This window comes from Paraphaeosphaeria sporulosa, assembly GCF_001642045.1.
Source record: "Paraphaeosphaeria sporulosa strain AP3s5-JAC2a unplaced genomic scaffold CC84scaffold_12, whole genome shotgun sequence".
Classification (NCBI taxonomy): Eukaryota; Fungi; Ascomycota; class Dothideomycetes; order Pleosporales; family Didymosphaeriaceae; genus Paraphaeosphaeria; species Paraphaeosphaeria sporulosa.
Window position 1 is genome coordinate 890,048 of NW_017253371.1, and position 17,184 is coordinate 907,231.

At 52.9% G+C, this 17,184-nt stretch overlaps 7 protein-coding genes across 7 annotated transcripts; 2 read left to right on the plus strand and 5 right to left on the minus strand.

Moving 5' to 3' along the window:
- Positions 1 to 1,296: 1,296 nt before the first annotated feature.
- CC84DRAFT_316306 (uncharacterized protein) lies at positions 1,297 to 3,613 on the minus strand. The gene is made up of 2 exons (XM_018185836.1): positions 3,402 to 3,613; positions 1,297 to 3,353 (listed from the first exon to the last, which is right to left on the minus strand). Exons 1-2 carry the CDS (start codon positions 3,507 to 3,509, stop codon positions 1,575 to 1,577), a joined length of 1,887 nt encoding a protein of 628 aa, XP_018030976.1. The 5' UTR covers positions 3,510 to 3,613; the 3' UTR covers positions 1,297 to 1,574.
- A 104-nt stretch (positions 3,614 to 3,717) lies between these two features.
- Positions 3,718 to 5,178, minus strand: CC84DRAFT_1222103 (uncharacterized protein; the record flags this gene model as incomplete). Its single annotated transcript, XM_018183331.1, has 1 exon — positions 3,718 to 5,178. One exon carries the CDS (start codon positions 5,176 to 5,178, stop codon positions 3,718 to 3,720), a length of 1,461 nt encoding a protein of 486 aa, XP_018030977.1.
- Positions 5,179 to 5,523: 345 nt separating this feature from the next.
- CC84DRAFT_1168688 (uncharacterized protein) lies at positions 5,524 to 7,410 on the minus strand. Its single transcript, XM_018179457.1, has one exon. It carries the CDS (start codon positions 7,318 to 7,320, stop codon positions 5,581 to 5,583), a length of 1,740 nt encoding a protein of 579 aa, XP_018030978.1. The 5' UTR covers positions 7,321 to 7,410; the 3' UTR covers positions 5,524 to 5,580.
- A 2,539-nt stretch (positions 7,411 to 9,949) lies between these two features.
- CC84DRAFT_1190634 (MFS transporter) lies at positions 9,950 to 11,784 on the plus strand (the record flags this gene model as incomplete). Its single annotated transcript, XM_018181126.1, has 6 exons — positions 9,950 to 10,424; positions 10,485 to 10,554; positions 10,645 to 10,696; positions 10,744 to 10,805; positions 10,861 to 11,459; positions 11,516 to 11,784. The coding sequence occupies 6 exons, from the start codon at positions 9,950 to 9,952 to the stop codon at positions 11,782 to 11,784; spliced, it is 1,527 nt and encodes a 508-aa protein (XP_018030979.1).
- A 559-nt stretch (positions 11,785 to 12,343) lies between these two features.
- On the plus strand, positions 12,344 to 14,304 carry CC84DRAFT_1230799 (uncharacterized protein; the record flags this gene model as incomplete). The annotated part of the gene is made up of 2 exons (XM_018183706.1): positions 12,344 to 12,588; positions 12,650 to 14,304. 2 exons carry the CDS (start codon positions 12,344 to 12,346, stop codon positions 14,229 to 14,231), a joined length of 1,827 nt encoding a protein of 608 aa, XP_018030980.1. The 3' UTR covers positions 14,232 to 14,304.
- Positions 14,305 to 15,173: 869 nt separating this feature from the next.
- Positions 15,174 to 16,004, minus strand: CC84DRAFT_1230805 (uncharacterized protein; the record flags this gene model as incomplete). Its single annotated transcript, XM_018183707.1, has 2 exons — positions 15,174 to 15,658; positions 15,708 to 16,004. Coding segments are annotated over 2 exons (567 nt in total), but the record flags the coding sequence as incomplete, so codon positions are not given.
- A 695-nt stretch (positions 16,005 to 16,699) lies between these two features.
- On the minus strand, positions 16,700 to 17,078 carry CC84DRAFT_1168690 (uncharacterized protein). Its single transcript, XM_018179458.1, has one exon. The coding sequence runs from the start codon at positions 17,072 to 17,074 to the stop codon at positions 16,895 to 16,897; it is 180 nt and encodes a 59-aa protein (XP_018030982.1). The 5' UTR covers positions 17,075 to 17,078; the 3' UTR covers positions 16,700 to 16,894.
- Positions 17,079 to 17,184: the final 106 nt, after the last annotated feature.

Below are 17,184 nucleotides of genomic sequence, written 5' to 3' on the forward strand. Positions count from 1 at the left end.
ATACTGTATGTGCGGATTAGTCTGGCTTCCTGGGTTCGGTATTGTATTGCACTCGGTGTCTTCCTAAGTACATTAGCAACGGCCGTACATGTTTTGACGTATACACACTGGCTTTTTCTTACCGTACACACATGTCATGCTGCAGTTCAGGCGTTGCCAGCAACATATTTGCAAGTCTTATACACATTGATACACAGCGTGGAATCCATGTGATACAATACAAGATTGCACTGAAATTTTCAGAGGGCTCTTTGCCCAAGCCATTATGGCTTCGAACGAACTACAGACACAACCAAGAAATATGATTAGCACAACACCAATCCCTCTCCATCCCGATCCCTCACCAAAACTCCTCGTCGTCCTTCTCCACCTCCTCGTACTATTCCTCGCCCTGATCGTCCTCATTCCCATCCCCCAGCGGGTTCTTCCTCAGCGGCTGGGCGGGGGCCAGCGATGCGCAAGGTTAAGTCGAACCTAAAAAGTGGCTTCTTCCTCCCAAAACTTCCTCCACCGCTACCGTCTCTGAGCCACGAATGGCGGTGAAGCGGGAAGACATCGCAGCAGGATGGATGCGGTTGCGGGTACGTTTGCAGGAAAAGAGGAATCGATGTGGCGAATGCCGAGGAGAGTAGAGACCAAAAATGCTTTTAGAGAGCGAGTTGTACATAGAGAAGTTGTGGCCGTTTGGTTGACGAAGATCATGTCGATGTCAGGATAGCGGTAGTGACACTGCCTCTGGGCGATGTCTACTGTAGCGCGACGAGCTCCGGAACAATGGGGTGCTGAAAAGGAATAGGAATGATTCCGACCTCTGCTTTTACACACTTCTCCTCGACGCCCTATGGGGTCAGCTTTCGCTCCAGTCAGGCGAAACAGGAATTCCGAAGGAGGCCTTCAGCGAAGACAATCACCTCGCGGAATATATGCAGCCTTAAGCAAGGCAACTGGTTTAGACCCTTATCGTGAAGTACGGCATACGCGCTTTAGCAGGTGGTTCTGGGAGCAGGACGAGAACGGCACCTGGCATGCGCGCTACGCACTTCGACCTTTTACAGGCGAGCGTAAAGATAAAGAAAGGGAAGAGAGACAGGAGATGGTAACGGTAGAGGGGACCAAGCAGGGAGCTAAGGGTGCGGTCAAGGGAGAAAGTAAGCAAGTAAGTAAGGAGGAATTCAATCAGGAGATGAAGGAGAGAATCAAGGATGTTCTTGAGGAGGCCATCGAGAAGGGATTTTAAGGACAGATTAATGAGGTAATCAAGGAGGACCTTCAGCAGGATATGAAGGAAGAGATCCAGCATGCTTTGAAAGAGGTCATTAAGGTGGAACTTGTATTCTAAACATATTCTAGTTAATATGGCATCTTCTGCTCTGTTGCATGATACCCTGGAATGATTCTCATTTCCTGACCATCCCACTCACGCCACCAAAACCCGACGTCGCCTTCCGCATCGTTCCAGTAATTATTCGGTACTGGGAATGAGAGCGTCTTCGAGCATTGCCGCAGGCTCAGACTGAATCGTTGAACATGCTATCGAGGTTCTTCTAGCTCATCCCCACTTTGCTCATCCCATCTTACCATACCCCACCCCTGATCCCCCACGCCGTTCCCAAGACACCCAAAATTGCGAAACCAGCCGGAAAAATCTGCACCGCGACTCTGATCATCAGCGTCCTCGCGCCAAGCGCTCCACTCTTTCGCATCCGGGTCCGTACCTGCTGCAATACCAGCAGCTGCAGAACATGTGCCAGCCCGCACGACACCAGCATCATAAGAAATAGCACCTCGAAGTGCGACGCTAAAACGACAGCGGGGTTGACGGGCTCGAGGATGCAGTGCGATCTAACTTTGGCACGAAAGTCTGGAGGTATGACGACCGCGCTCGCATTGGTATGCCTCTCTGCGAGCGTGTAGAAGGTTGCGTTTGCGGGAGGATACATGGTGCCGTTGGCGAAGGTACTATTGCTCGCTGTACTGTTGACAAGCGGGAGCGTGATGTTCTCGCCCACCAGATGGAGTAGTTTCATCTTCAAGTCATAGCAATCGAAGGAGACAGTCTTTCCCAGTGTCGAAATGCGCCAAAAGAGGTAGACGACCAGGCCAAGCCAGACAAAGCCCTGGACGATATTAAACGCCCAGTGGGAAGACGCAGTGTTGTGGAGAATGTTTGTAGTGAGGTCTTCGTCTTCTTGCGCATCTTGTCTGTCACGATTGTATTTCCAGTGGATAGTTGGGAAGAAACGGACTCTTCGCGAAGCTCGACTTGGGTGCGCTTGTACCGGAGTTTCGTTTGGTTCCTTCGCTTTCCGTTGACTTATACCGGATGCCTGCCTTTTGATGGTTTGTGGCCTCAAAGGGCTTGGATACAAATCAGACCTAGGTTCGATGGGTCTTCTGCTGCGGTACGAGGGTTCTGGTCGGGTTATTCCGAGAGATGATGGCCGTAACGGTAGGTCATCTTCGGTAGTAGAACCGCTTGGCGGGTCTGGGTTCGCTGCGAAAAGGCGTACCGCTCTTGCTGTGCGTAGTTCAGGGGTAGAGCTGCGGGTGCGGTACGGACTACGTGCAGGGATGGGAGGACATAATCTGCCCTGCCCCGCTATGCTGTCACCAAAATAGTCATCATCTTCGACTATCGGCCCATAATCTTGCCTGCTCGTCTGTACCCAATCCACTACGTTGCGACCACGATCATTCACTCCCTTGACCGGTGATCGAGTCATGAGAGTTCTGCTTCCCACTCTCCTGTACCGTGATGGGTACGAGATTGGTCGCCTTCCTGGAGGTGTGTTTGCATGGGTGCCTGCGTCACTATGCCCTCGAGTTGCTTCCGAACAAAAATCTTTCTCCGATACAGCGGGCAAAACCTGCGCAATACTTCTCTGTTCTTGATAGCAATCGCTTCGATTGGAAGTGTCTGAAATCAGAGGTACCCGGGTAGATTCTCTCTGCTGACGCAATCGTTCTAAATCGAACGATCGTTGAGTACTCCTTGGCTCTGACATTGTATATCGTTCAAGGTACGACGGGTATGTCAGTGTTGCATCGTGTGATCTTAGCGAGTTCGTTCCCAAAGAAGATGTTCGCTCTATGTACGCAATGTTCGGGGTGGTTTCCGCTTCATACTGCCCATTCTGAGTGCTGAATCGGAACGTGCGCAAGATACTGGGGTGCTGGCCGTTAAGGGAGGCAGTGGGTTGCCCATTGATGAATTGCTCTTGACCAGGGTGACCTTGTCGGGATAGTTCGCTTTCGGAGGCTTCGGACGGCTGAGATTGGGGTGAGATGATATGACTACGTGATAAAGGCCGTCGGATAGAGGAATGCATCGTGAGGATGTTCATACGACGGTGCTGTCCATCGTCAGTTAGCGAGCTAGCATCGGCCTGCGGCAGACATACACCTTGAGATCGCGAGAGTCTTAGATGCCCTCTCTGCTCTTGCCGCTCTCTGCGGATATGCGCAGAGCGCGATGAAGACGCGCGTTCGGGGTACGTCCTTTGTGACATCTTTCCGTGATTTGCTCAACGCTAGAGGAGTCGGGTGTACAGCTGCTTGTGCGCACATCAGTCGCTGAACTCAAGTCTCGAGCGAGCTGGGGTCGGGCGTGCGCCTGCCCAACAAAATCCTCCCATGCAGCTAGCATGCCTCGGTCACCCTCAATCAATTGCAATAACAAGATGATGATCGGAGTGGAACACCGGGGGACGGTGCTAGTCAGCGTTGAGTTGTCCGGTACCAAGGATATAGCATAATGGCGACCCACCACCTGCAGATATCAAGCATCAACACAAACGCCGTCAACGCCATTCGATACGAAGCGAGAGTCTTCGAACGTAGAGGCGCCGCACGAGTCATTCCCCATTTGACGCCCGCCACTTGCCCAACAACGCTGATCAAGCTGTCGCCGAGCATGACGGCCCAGAAACATAGCGCGGGCCCCGGGTCGCTGGTCTCCCACATCTCTTCCTTGAAGTTCATTGCCCATACCACACACATCATCGCCATACGCGCTACTGCGGCCCACCATCTTCTTCGCCATGGCCTGAACTCGAATAGTATCCGGGTGAGCCCGTAGATGGCCAGCGGTGCGGAATACATTGCTTTGGTAACGCGTCCATTTGTTGGAATTTGGACAGGTGCGCTGTCTTCTTCTTCTCGCAAAGTGGATGCTGTGTACGCAAGCGCAAGCTTCCTCCGCAATTCCGGCACTGCTGCAAGTAGCACGAGACTTGCATGTGGATCGTTGCGACAGCTGACAACTGTGACCTTGCGCACGAAATCATCGTACGTGATTTTATCTTGCAGATGAAACGTCAAGCTCAAGTGGTTTGCGACAACGCTCTGCCAGCCATCTAGTACTTCTGCCAATCTCTTCGTGAACTGATAGAGCAAATCATACAGAGGCTCGCCAGCGCCAACGATGGCGAAGTCTCTGTCTGTGGCTCTGGTATTGGTGACGACGAAAGTGCGCACTTGTCCCGCGTGGATGAAGGCATGCGCAGAGTAGAACGCGCCACCCTCGGCTACTTCGATGAGTCGATAAGGCTTCGTGTCTGACATCGGGAGGCGCTTGATCGCTTCCACAGTGCGGTCGTCCAAGGTGGAGCAGGAGATAACGATCGGAGCAACGGGTTCAATGCATGCGGAGGCTGATGGTGTTGCATGTTCCACGTCTACAAGCGTGTCCTCGTCATCCGTGTCGTAGCATGGCAGAGGTTGCAACGAAAATATCGATTCGCGATTGCTCAGTATCTCCGCAATGCACGTTCGCGAGTGGACCGTGAAAGATGCGGGCACCTTGATGATGCTGGGGTTCTCGGCGGAGGCATTGACGATGTTGTCGCGTACGAAATCCTGAAACTCAGAATCGTCCTGAGTGAGGGTCTCGCCGACGATGTTGGCACCTCTGGCCTTCAGGCTTTCGACAAAGTGTCCGGGAAGGGGAACAAATGGAATAATCAGGTCAATGCTGTCTCCGATGTCTTTCCACAATTCGGCTGCGCTCCATGCTCCAGAGAGACCATGAAAGCGTCGGTAAGCGCGAGAGTAGCGGGCTGGCGCCGTTCCCCATATACGTTCTGCATCTGCAGCATGGACGATGTGACCTTCTGCGGCAAGCACTCTCGCCAGCGCAAGAGCGGCCGGCGACGATGCCGGAATCAAGAGGATCTGCATCGCGCGGAATGGTTTGGACAGCACGGTGCTTCCCTTCAGGTCGAAGGCGCGTTGGGTCGACGGTGGCAAACGCGCTGGAGGCGGTGAGCCATGTCGATTGAGACAGAAGCAGAATTCCGCGTTGTCACATCGTCGCGTCAAGGTGGTTCTGTTGTGCAAACAGCTGTGACGGAATGTGACGTGGCGCGCGCATTCCGCGGGGGCTTCCGAAAACCAACGCCGATGATCTAGCCTCATCAGAAGTCGCGCAAGTCATCGTGAACTTCAGTGTGTATAGCACTTGCAAAAGCATGTGAAGATAACGGTGGAGTCATGTGCCTCGCATGTCGAAGGGGTATCACAATTGTATTATACACGCCTTTCGGCCTAGTTTACATCTCTAGTCGGATCCCGTGGCCGTTACTATTGCTGCATCTCGGCCACCACATCCGGATGCGTTGGAGGCCCATCTTTGCCAACGCTCTGCAGGTCCTGCAGCAGTAGCCTCAAGTGATTTTCCCGATTTTGATTGCTTGTCCAGGTCACAGCCTGCGAGTAGTACATGATGTCCCATGCATCATCCGAGAGATTCTGCAAGAATGTCGGCAGTACGCGCGCTTTCGAATATGCGCGCCAAAGGATGCGTCGGATGTCGTCGTTCGCGCCAATATACGCGTACTCAATGGCATCGTTGAATATGCGGAGCGCCGGCGCGATGTTGAACGGCGGGGCGAGGTGCACACGAAGGCTTTCCATAGCAGCGAGATGCTCGGGGTCCTGTTTTGCGACTTGCATGCGTTTCTGTATGCTTGTTATGCGGTGAGGCTCGAGCTCCAAAGGGTCGGGTGCCAGTTCCATAGGCTGCTGCTTCTGCTGCTCCTCTTTGATGACTTGTTGAATGTACATGAGCTTCTCCATGAGCTTCGGATCTTTCATAATCTTGTCGACCTTGGCTTCAAGCTCAGGATCCACTGGTTCGTCCTCTTCGTCGAAATCCCGAGCGCCTCCGGCCGGTGACGACTTTGCGAGCTGAAACAGCTCTTTGCCAAGCTCCGCAAAATTCATTTCCCTGCCCTTGATCTCTTCTTCTTCTAGATCTTCGTTGTCTGGATCTTCGTTGAGTACCTTCTCCATTTCAGCCTCAAGCGTATCGAGCGCATTCTCGGTAGTGAGCTCTGGGTCGCTCAAGGAGCCCATACCCATGGAGCGCATCAGCTCCTTCATCTGACGCAGCAGAGCGGTGAGTTCTTCCGGTTCCTTGGCGAGTTCCTTTAGCTCATCAGGCATCACGAACTGGTCCGTCTCGAGCGATTCAGGATTTGCCGGATCTAGGGACCCCTTGTCAGCCTGCCATTCGGTCATCTTCCGTTCGAGATTTGGGTCCTGGATAAGCTTTTCCACCACCTTTTCCATCGCTGCGTCGTATTCCGCCGTGTCACCATCAGGTTCGGGCAAAGCGTCCTGCAGCTCTTCCAGTTCCGCCCGAGCGTACGCAAAGAGAGGGTCGTTCTTCAATTCCTCCAAAGTATCATGCGTTGCCATTTGAAAGTGTGCTGTTAATTCCTTCTCTATGCTCTTCTCGGCCTTTTCCTCCGCCCTCCCCGCCTCTTCTAGCATTTCCTCCTGCTGCTGCTTCGTCAAAACGAAGTTCTCCTTGATTTCCTTCAAGTCATCAGTCAGGTCCGCAAAGTACGGATCTTTCATGAGATCGTCCAGCAGATGCCGATTGAGCTCCCGGTCGTCGTAGTTCGGGTCGCTTTCTGCCCGCATGAGCATCTTGTGAATCTCGTTGTGCTTCCGCCGCTCTTCGGGTGTTCGGATGTGCTGGACGAGGCGCTCGCCGGTGGGACTTGTGGGATCTTGCTCGTAGATGGATATCTCGGTGGCATTGGGGTCGTTGATTTGCTCTTCGGTCAGCGGACCTTCTAACCGTTCAGCTTCCTCGATCGTTTGTGGCAGTCGGAGCCCGAAAGACGCAAGCATTGATTCGTCTACTTTCGTATCTGGGTCTGTCGGAAAGGGCGATTTGTCGAGAGGCTGCTTCGAAGAGTGCGCAAACCGCACCGAGGTTGGAACGTTCAGACATCGCGGCAGTTGAGAATGGGCTCGTGGGCGCAGAAGCAGCCTGCCGCCGCGCAGGGCGAAGAACGCGTTCTTCAGCATGCTTCTCCTAGTTTGGTCGACCGTCCCGGCATGCAGGGTACGGTAACTCGGCTGGGTGTCGTGAACTATGTTGACTGGAATCAAAAGTTCAAACACGGCGCGAACTACAAGTCTTGGCGCGCGGAGGTCCGCAATGCTCGTAATGTCGGGTCGTCCCGTCGCCTACCGTGCACGTGCGCCCGCGTCATCCGTGGATTCTTGGATGCCAGCTCCTGCGTGCAGCTCACATGATGTTCCTCAATCCCACACCCGCGAGGACAACGTTACAGTGTGGTCATTTCGTTTGACATCACCCAATATTTCAGTGCTGCCGGGATAGCTCTAGAGCTGTTGCAATCATGGAATCGCTCGTCTCGTAGCTGCCACAGCGAACTATCGCGTCCCAATTTGACATCGCCAACCTACAGCAGTGTGCCTTACACGTAGCCTTCGACCAGGAACCTCCCACAGCTTCATAAGCACAGCCACCCTCCAACGCGTTCTTCGCGCTTGTATAACCTTTCTCATGATGGGCATCTGGAGGTGGTGGTGGTCCTGTGACTATGTGTACTTCGCATTGCATCTTGAAGCTCTATACTGGCCCTTAAATATCGTTGCTGCGTGTCTTGCTCTCCACGTACTCGTAGACATATTTTTTATTCTTGTAGAATTTACAGAATTCGACTACCTAGCCGCGGTCTTCTAGTCCTTCCGCGCAGGCGTACAACAAAACCGCCTTCTCGCGTCAACGTAAAAATTGACGATACAGTATTAGCTGGACAACATGGAAAAGCACAGTAGATCATCAGCTTGTTCTATGCTGTACTGCTGTACCAACCCCCCGCCCCACATGATGCTAGTTTAAACCCCGGTTTTGTGTTGTTGTGCGAGACAGCCAAACGCGATATGGTCATCAACAAGCTGGACCCACAATAACGCTTGCTAAACTGGCCAATGCTGAGGTCGCCGTCAATCAATCTCGTTGGCAGTGGAGACCTGGGGTATCTCGAGGAGGTTAGGATTTCATATCCCTCTTTCCTGCGACGTGAGAGCGCTGCACGTGAGCTCCAGGCCGCAATGGCCTCCTGTGACGACCCCTTCCCCTCTCAACCTCAGGAATTTTCAACGCTTGCTTGAGGTGGTGGAGGGCACAAAAGAAGAAAACCCAAGGACGATCACGCTCACGGTTTGTCTTGTAGTAGTCATGGCGAATGAAGCGGTTGGTGGCGATCGGACAGGTGTTGTTCAAGAGGGTGATGTAGTGGGAGTGACGGAGTTTCGTGATATGTTGCGTGGAAATCTGGATTTGGGTTCAGCGCACGACGTTGTTTTGTGGAGTGAAGGTGATGGGCCACGTAGCGGCCGCCCTTGACCATCTAACTCTCTGATCAGTAAGGCTGTTCTGTCGTCCCTTCTTCGTCTATTTCATCGGCAAATGGCTCTTCGCAGCTTTGACATGAGAGTTGTGTGCATCTCCGCCAGGGCAGATCAATTCCACTACAGTACAATTTGGGGGAGGCGATACCTATTGTTTGAAGCAGCTCCACACCCTTATGCAGGTGAATCCAGTGATTCACTCCCACAAAGATTTTTCGTGACCCCGCTCCTTCCCGACATATCTGCCTCCAAGAAACCTCTCCTTTCTCTTCTAGATTCCATGACCCCGCAATCGTGCTCACTTAGGTGTGGTCACTCATTATTGACTACCCCTCCTTTGCAAGGACTTATACAATTCGGATGGGAATAATATCATCAAACACAAGTGGGGGTAGCAATGTATGAGACTATGGAAGATGATGCGGCCACTCGCATTTCGTGGAGGTTGTACAGCCGACACAATAACGCAGTCGTAGTGTAGAGCCTTTGGGAGCAGGCGCCGAAATGAACCGAGAATCGCCGCCGCGGGGCGACTGAGGCACTCGGAGAGTGTAGGCTTGGACTTAAGCAGCTGCAAGACACCGGCAGTGGATGCGATACGAATAGGGGCGTCAGGACCGACCGCAGTGCTAGTGCAAGCCTGCTGCTGGGCTGCAGCAGCGCGCCCGAAGACCCACTTGACAGGTCCTCCCGAGGTCGACGCGTTGCGCATGTGGTACCCTGGTCGGGCGCGCGTTCCACTCTGGCACAACATCAACGCGCAGCGAATACCGCAGATTGTCCATATATGTACCGCACAAACATCCGATAGACTGGATGCACCCAGCCGATGACGTTGGCATGCTGCAGGACTGGCTGTCCATCTGGGGGTAGCACGGCGTACAACCCACGGGCGTCCGCCATGACCGCATCTTCAATCCGAATGAATCTCATGCGCCGACCTCCAATATGGAGCGCGACCACACGTTCAACGATCGTGTTGACTCGATAGCCGTCGTTTCGTGAATCGTCCATCGCGACTCGGTCCAAATCCCTGCATTGGAGATCCAGTGGCTGCACTTCCCCGCACAAGTAGGAATACCCCAGACTGTTCGCGGAGATCGTCTCGCCGCCGTTGGCTTGGTAAAACTATGTTTGGGAGAGGTGGCATGCATCTGTCTTTGACATGGTGGCGGATTACAGCGCATGTACGGCTTTGAGAGCTCCTTTAAAATGCGGCTGTTGTGCCCTCCATCATTTCAGTATCTTCTATCGTTCTTCCCCATCCTTCGCAATGGCCGATATTGAAAAGCAGGACGTCCAAAAGGTAGAGCACCGCAAGGCCAGTCTCGAAGAGCTGAAGCAGGCGACTACAATTGACACCGTCCATCAAGATGAGGCGCTCAAGGTGCTCGCACAATATGCTGGTGACATGAATTGGACTCCGGAAGAGGAGAAGAAGCTTACGCGGAAGATTGACCGCAAACTCATTGCTCTTCTGTGTGTAACATACGGTCTGCAATACTACGATAAGGCTATGCTTTCTCAGGCCGCCCTGTTTGGGCTGAGGCAGGATCTCGAACTCAGCGTCGGCAATCGATATAGCTTCTCGGCCAGCATCTTCTATCTCGGCTTCATCGTCGGAAGTTACCCTGCAATTCTCATGGCACAGCGCTTTCCCATCGAGAGAGTTGCTTCGGCTATTGTCGCAGTCTGGGGAATATGTCTCATGTGCTCGGCGGCATGCACAAATTGGCAAGGCTTCTACGGTAGGACTTGACGCCTCCTGGGTTCACACAGCGTACGTTGAGCTCACACGTCGCCTCTAGCCCAGCGCTTCTTCCTAGGGTTCCTGGAAAGTGGAATCTCACCGATGTTCATGCTGGTGGTCGGCGGCTGGTACGTACAAGGTTGCCATGTCTTAGATGTGCACAACTTGTGCATGAGCCCGCTTTTGTGACTTAGCTGACTTCGTACCCACGAGTATAGGTACAAGAAGCAAGAGCAGGCTCTGCGTATGGGCGCGTGGTATTGCTGCACAGTACGGACATTACCTTACAGCACGTTTCAAAGCTAATACAGACGAAGGGTTATGTGTCCGCAGTGTCGCCGCTGATCAACTACGGCCTTGGACACATAAGCGGCGGGGCGTCAGTCTACCTCATGTTGACAGACTCCAAACGTTGAGCTAATGTCGACCTATAGACTGAACAGCTGGCAGTATATGTACTTGGTCGCTGGCGCCATCACAATCCTCTGGGCTTTTGTCATCTACTTTTTCATGCCACCGGATCCAATCCGCGCGAAAGGCTTTACCGACAGAGAGCGATACATCGCTGTGGCACGCATGCGCGCAAACAACTCCGGCGTCCGCAATACTCACTTCAAGATAGAGCAACTGTGGGAATCGCTACTTGACATCAAGTTCTGGCTCATCTTCGCTACCGCCTTCCTCATAATGATTGCGAATGGCCCCGTATCTTCTTTCATCCCGATCATCATCAGTGGCTTCGGATACAACCGTCTCAACTCACTGTTGCTGACATTGCCGGCTGGAGCTATCATTGGAACCATTGAGTTAGCTGCACCGTATCTCGCGTATCGCGTACCTCGCATCCGGACTTGGATCATCGCATTCTGTCAGCTTGGTACAATTCTAGCTAGCCTTCTACTCTGGCTGCTACCTCGGGGCGCCAAAGGCGGTCTACTATTTGCATGCTACATTCTTGCTTCATTCGGCGGAGGCTACGCCGTTCTAATGGGCTTACAGATAGCTAATACAGCTGGCTACACGAAGCGTTCTGGTAAGGAAGAGAAGGCAGAAGGATTATGGTTAAAACACCGCTGACGTATCGCACAGTCACTTCATCGGGAATCTTCGTAGGCTACTGCTTGGGCAACTTTGTCGGTCCGCTTCTGTTCAAGCCCAAGGACGCGCCTGGCTACGCTCCAGGATTCGTCGCTGTATTGATCACTTCGATAGTCGCAGCAGCTTTGGCCATCGTATATCGCTATGTTTGCATTTTTGAAAACAAGCGTCGAGATAAGACTTCCGCCGAAGGGTTCGAGAATGCTTTCGAAGACGATTTGACGGACAAGAAGAACCCACAATTCCGATACACGATATAGTCGTCCTCGAGGGCCTGCGATAAAATCAGCACGAGGCTTGCCTGCGAGGACATCTGTGTAAATAAGCCGGGGGAGGGTCCCTTGAAGTGACGGCTTCCGTATGGGTCACTGTGGCTGCAAAATGAGCGGCGCGTATCATGAGCTCCTGTAGCAGTAAATCCGTTTCAAACGCCCCCAATTACTGACGCACTGGTCATGCGGGCATCTCGTGCCCATGTTACAGCCTTGCAATGTCTTCAAGTCACGCCATTGCGAAGATGCGTTGATTACATTCATCACCATGGGCGGTTGTGGTTGTAGTGATAAGTTGATCTTAATTGGCCGCTAGCACAACTCCAATGCTCAACGATTTGCAAGCAGGCCCCCATATCCTGGTCACGCTGCGATAGTGTCCAATGCGATGCGCACAGCGATATGGACTACACTTTGATCAGCCAGAGCCGTCGGCACCCCGCGTGCAACAGGATCCATACGCCGCCATGCTGCGCCAACGCGTCGCTGGCAGCTTTCCCCCTCGATCGGGTTTCCCGCAGCTTCGCATTCAACTCTCTACACCGCCATGCCTTCCTGCAAGAACCCGCTCAAAAGACACTCGATACCCATCGCAGAAGCTCCTATCAACGAAGAAAGGTGCAAGGATATCAATGAGTTCCACCTACCCACGAATCCAAACAACGTCAAATTGCAGGAATCAGAGCCCCAGTCGCTGCCCAGCGCAGAAGACAACGTGCATGCTGTTCGGTTTTTTCTTTATCATCTACTCACCTTCAAAGGTAACAAAGTAGCGAAGCGCTGGCCGCAATGGTAAGTCGCCATATGGATGCACCGCCGCGCCACAATTTTATGCGTGTACTGATCTGGTAAGGGTTTTGGAAACAGTCTCGTACTGGAAAGGTGACGGGAGAGCATTGCGCGCTCTCGATGGGGACCTGACACATCTTTGTCCTATGAGCGCCGGCTATGCCCAACTCGACAACAAGGTGGCTCTAGAGAGCAACCCTTCGGGTGACTGCCGAACATACATAGGCATGGTATTGAGTACGAAAATCAAGAAATTAAAGGACAAAGAATACAGGGCGACTGAAGCACATGAAGAGTGGAAAGCGACGCGACGAGGCTATTTGCCCTGGAATCATTCACTTGCTGATATTCCCGGATCTGCCAGTATCCATTCGCCCTCACATTTTTGTCGTCAGGAGAGCATAAAGAGAACATATCCGTGCGCTCGCCCTTCCGATACGATGCTGGACCTTCGCTCCATGTACAAGATTCATGCCGCATTCACGCCGACGTCTAGTCACTATGTGCCATCCATGGTAGCTTTAGAGTACGAGATGCCTCGTGCCAGATCCACGTTCCCTCTTCACAGGGAGTTTTCAATTGCGGTGGCCTACAACTCTAGCACTGAATCGCAACGAGCTTCTAGAGATTGCAGCGCAGGCACATATACTACTGACGCCACTAGCCTGCAGCAATCTCCAAATTCGATGGTTAACACCGGGAAGCAAGTGCTCGTAGCAACTCCGCTATCAAACAACAGTCTCTTGTATCCAGATGAAGATCTCTTTGACGCCGTCTCCATTGCCAGGCCATACGTCGCCCCGTCGCATCATTCCAGCATACGGTCGACAGGATCCCAAAAGCCACAGACAAATCTGCAAGAGTCCAAGGTCGAAAACGAAATGAATGAGACTGCGACATTGCGCAGTACGACCCGCTCATCACGTGAGCGCTCAACGTCTACGTCAAGCTACGGCAGCTCTACATATCCTATGTCAGAACAGCCTTATCCTCGCTACCCTTCTTCGCCATCGCGCTATCGCGCAGGAGTTCTTCGAACCGTTGGAACACTGCCTCCCCTCCCTTTCGGGATGAACGTCCCTCATCCCGGGATTTCTGGTCCACGAGATGGACGATGTTCAGGCGCGTCTTCGTACTCGCCTGCAAACTCTCACACGAGCGACGCGAGATCAGATCTCTTCAGCAAGCAAGATCCCGTGCCACGACACGGCTCTGTTCCACCGCAGTTGTGCTCCCAGTCTTCACACACACCATCTCTGATAAACTATATGCAAAATGCCCGTCAAACACCCTCCCGTCTCTCATATATGCACAACATCCACCAGACACCCACTCCACGTCAGTATATTCCTACAGTGGATATATTCACCGGGGCTTATCGCTCCGCAAACACTGCCTCATTGGACATCGAAACTCTCGAGGACGGTGGCAAGTTCATCTTGGAGGGACTAAAGAAGCAACGTCATGGTGTGAGTTCCCAGAGCCGCAGGCGTCCTGCTTACGTACCACCGAAGCCTGCAGACAACGAATTGGTGGTCGAACCGAGCACTAGGATCGTGAATCCACATACGGGACGGCCTTTCATGACGCTGTATGAGCGGATCGAGGATTTGGAGAGAATGGGGGTGGCGCGAAAGCGTAGCTAGTCGAATTAACAAGGTATGGCATTGGAAGGAGGGGCATTGTGGGCTTTCTTCGAGATCTTGACGACCAGGTCCGATTTTGAAAGGTCAAACTCGTTTCATGGTTTCGGTCGGATGCCATCATTTTGCATTTATGTAGTCAATCTACTTGTCTAGGTGGGGTCCTGTCTGCTTCATCATTCCCTTGCTACCTGTTTATACGATATATGTACCACCAAAAAAGCGTGTTATCCATCATACACATTACTACGACTTCTCATTGCCTAGTATCTTGGCTCCGTTTTCGCCACCTCACGAACAACCTGGTCCACTAGCGCTCTGCATAAACCGCCACCGCACCCTACCACGGAACCCTACCAACTAATGCCAGCGCGCCGCGCTGACTAGACCTAAAACTCGAACAATGTTTTGTTTTGTGTTGCATACGTCGCGCTAGATGAACCTTGTCCTGACACCGATGACGGGCGCTCCATGGTTGGTGATACGCTTCGCGTTTACTTCGCGTTTTATGTGACCCGTGGAAGGACGCTGTCATCGATGGATGTAGTCGATTGCCCGAATAGGTGAAAATATGAATGCGAATATTCAGGGATACAACACAGGGAACGAAAGGGATGATCAGCGCTGGTCAAATATACAGTGACGTGAATGGGAAGATTTATGGTATGTCAATGAGTATGAAACTTTGTGGACAAGCAAAGTCAGATCAATCCACCTGCGAACCCCCTCCTCTTACATCTATTGTTGGACCTTGGCCAACTCCGTCTCAAGGTCGGATCCCGCCTCGATGTCTCGGTTGCCATCGGGGATCAGCTGGACGAGGACATAGCGTGAAATGAAGTCACGGCTTGTAGTCCCAGCGTCCCGCTATGTCCTCTTCCAGCTGTCAGCCCAGCTGCCGCATCCAGGGGATGTAGTCAGGGAGGAACCAGAAAGAGACTTTGTCACCATTAGCACATTAGCACATTATTATGCGGGAGCAACTCATGGTTGACCTACAACCTAACCATCGGTATACCTGGGCCGCGTCCAGTACAGCCTCACCACTCCCGCGGGCACCAGGACCTCGTCCTGACCATGGGCATCCACCAGCCAGTCGATTATAATTATTGGCAGCTTGAGTCCGCCTCCGCCCCTAACCTTCAGCTCCGAGCACAGCTTCAGGACCAGCTGGCCATTGTCCGCGCGGTGGAACTGGTTGGCGCCGAGCATCTTGATGGCCCAGTCGCGAGAGAGGCGCAAAGATCCGTTGGGTTTCTCCGCGCCCACCGGGATGTTGGTGTGGTGGAAGAAGGGCCGCAGCAGGGCCTCGATCTCTGCTGAGCTGGTCGCGTGGTGCTGGTCGGATTGGATGAGCTTGGGGCGAGCACCAAAGCCATGCGCGGGGGTCGTCTGGTCAGTGAACGGGTTTTCGGAGGAAGCGCCAGAGTCTGGGAGGTCAGCATGCTTTCCTACTGAAGAATAACGATGGATCAGTACCTTGAGGCGCGACATGCGAGAAGCCGTCATTGCCGGATGCCCCCTTGGCGAAGGAGTTCTCGCCAGGAGCGGAAGTGTCGCTACCGGCGAAGTCGTTGTCGGAAGACATCGTGTGTAGAGTGTAAGTGAACAAGTTGAAGGGTTGTATATAGGTTGAAAATAACGGGAGTTGGATACCAAAGGAGCAATGCGGGGAACTTGTATACGCAAGCGGCGCACAAACAATTTCTGGGTCCTTCGGTCACGCAGGGAGCCGGGGTAGGTCTGCTGGTGAGGAAGAGTCGAAGAGAAGAAGGCGGGAATGGAGCGGTAGTGACTGGATGATGGGGAAAAGCTTAGAACCAAAGAGAGCTCGGTGGCTGCGCGCAGAGTGCGGCAACAGCTCGAGTTCAAGCCGATGTCTCGGTGAACAAGGAAAGACTGCAGCGACCCGTCACTTTGATCTGAATGTCGTGATGGTGAAGAGGGATTGCTGTTTGGCTGGCGATTACCGATCCTGCCTTTTTTCAAGGCATACTCACGACTCCGCCGAAATTGTTCAATCCCCACTAATCTTCCTGGAACCCAACCGCAGCCATCATATCCAAGACCTCCGCTAACTTGAGGCCTGCTCTGTTCCTTCTCGCGTTGCTTGCGCCCCTCGTCGGTGCTGTCCCGCATGTCCATTCCGTCGTAAGTCCTCGCTCTTCATGGCAAAACTTTGGTTAATATGAGCAGCATCATGCAAATGTCTACGATGCCAACACCGAGGCCTCTTCCGAGCTCAGATGCGAGGGCTCCGACGAAAGCGATATCGATCGCGACTTCACTGCCGGGCATGGAGTTACTGAGGAGGGGAAAGACCACTACGGACTAGTGAAGATCATCTTTGGGCGATACGCGACTGCGCTTTTTGTCTATTATTTGATATGACGAATATCTGGGCCCGTAATGCAACAAGGGGACGACCTGTGGCGGATCCAGAGGTAAGACGCTGCTCTTAACAATCGCTTGCGATATTAATGTGCGAGCCGCGCTTCTCCTACGAACTATGAATGTCACAAGCACCTCCATAGTCCATCTTTCATCACCCGCGTGCTAACTTGGAAGTGACCTGGTGAACAATACCTCGCAATGGTGCGGAGTTTGTATGCTGTATCTGGCTCCATCAAAGTAAACACAGGATATCTATGACGAAAGTATAAAGACTATGCCTTCGACGCGAGCACTGCCTTCCTTTGCGCTCGCAAAGTCTTCATGGCGCATCGGCCTCGGCATCTAGGCATCCTGGGCACGGTGTTCGATCGGGAAACTGGCGCGAGGCTCCTGGACACGAGGTACGCAATACAAATGAGGGCAAACCCGAAAATCAGTTGTGAGCCGTTCATGCGCACTGCAGGTGAGGAGATGAGAGTAGACGTTGAAATAGAACTTCACGACTAAACCCATGGGCATTGACGTGCAGTGCGCGGGAGACCGCAAGGCCACCAGTGGAGCC

Excerpts from the sequence above, each read along its gene's own strand:
- CC84DRAFT_316306 (XM_018185836.1), bottom strand. The coding sequence starts at position 3,509 with ATGTCACAAAGGACGTACCCCGAACGCGCGTCTTCATCGCGCTCTGCG. Across the intron at positions 3,354-3,401 it reads GACTCTCGCGATCTCAAGGT|CACCGTCGTATGAACATCCT; the intron begins GTATGTCTGCCG and ends GACGATGGACAG.
- CC84DRAFT_1168688 (XM_018179457.1), bottom strand. The coding sequence starts at position 7,320 with ATGCTGAAGAACGCGTTCTTCGCCCTGCGCGGCGGCAGGCTGCTTCTG.
- CC84DRAFT_1168690 (XM_018179458.1), bottom strand. The coding sequence starts at position 17,074 with ATGAACGGCTCACAACTGATTTTCGGGTTTGCCCTCATTTGTATTGCG.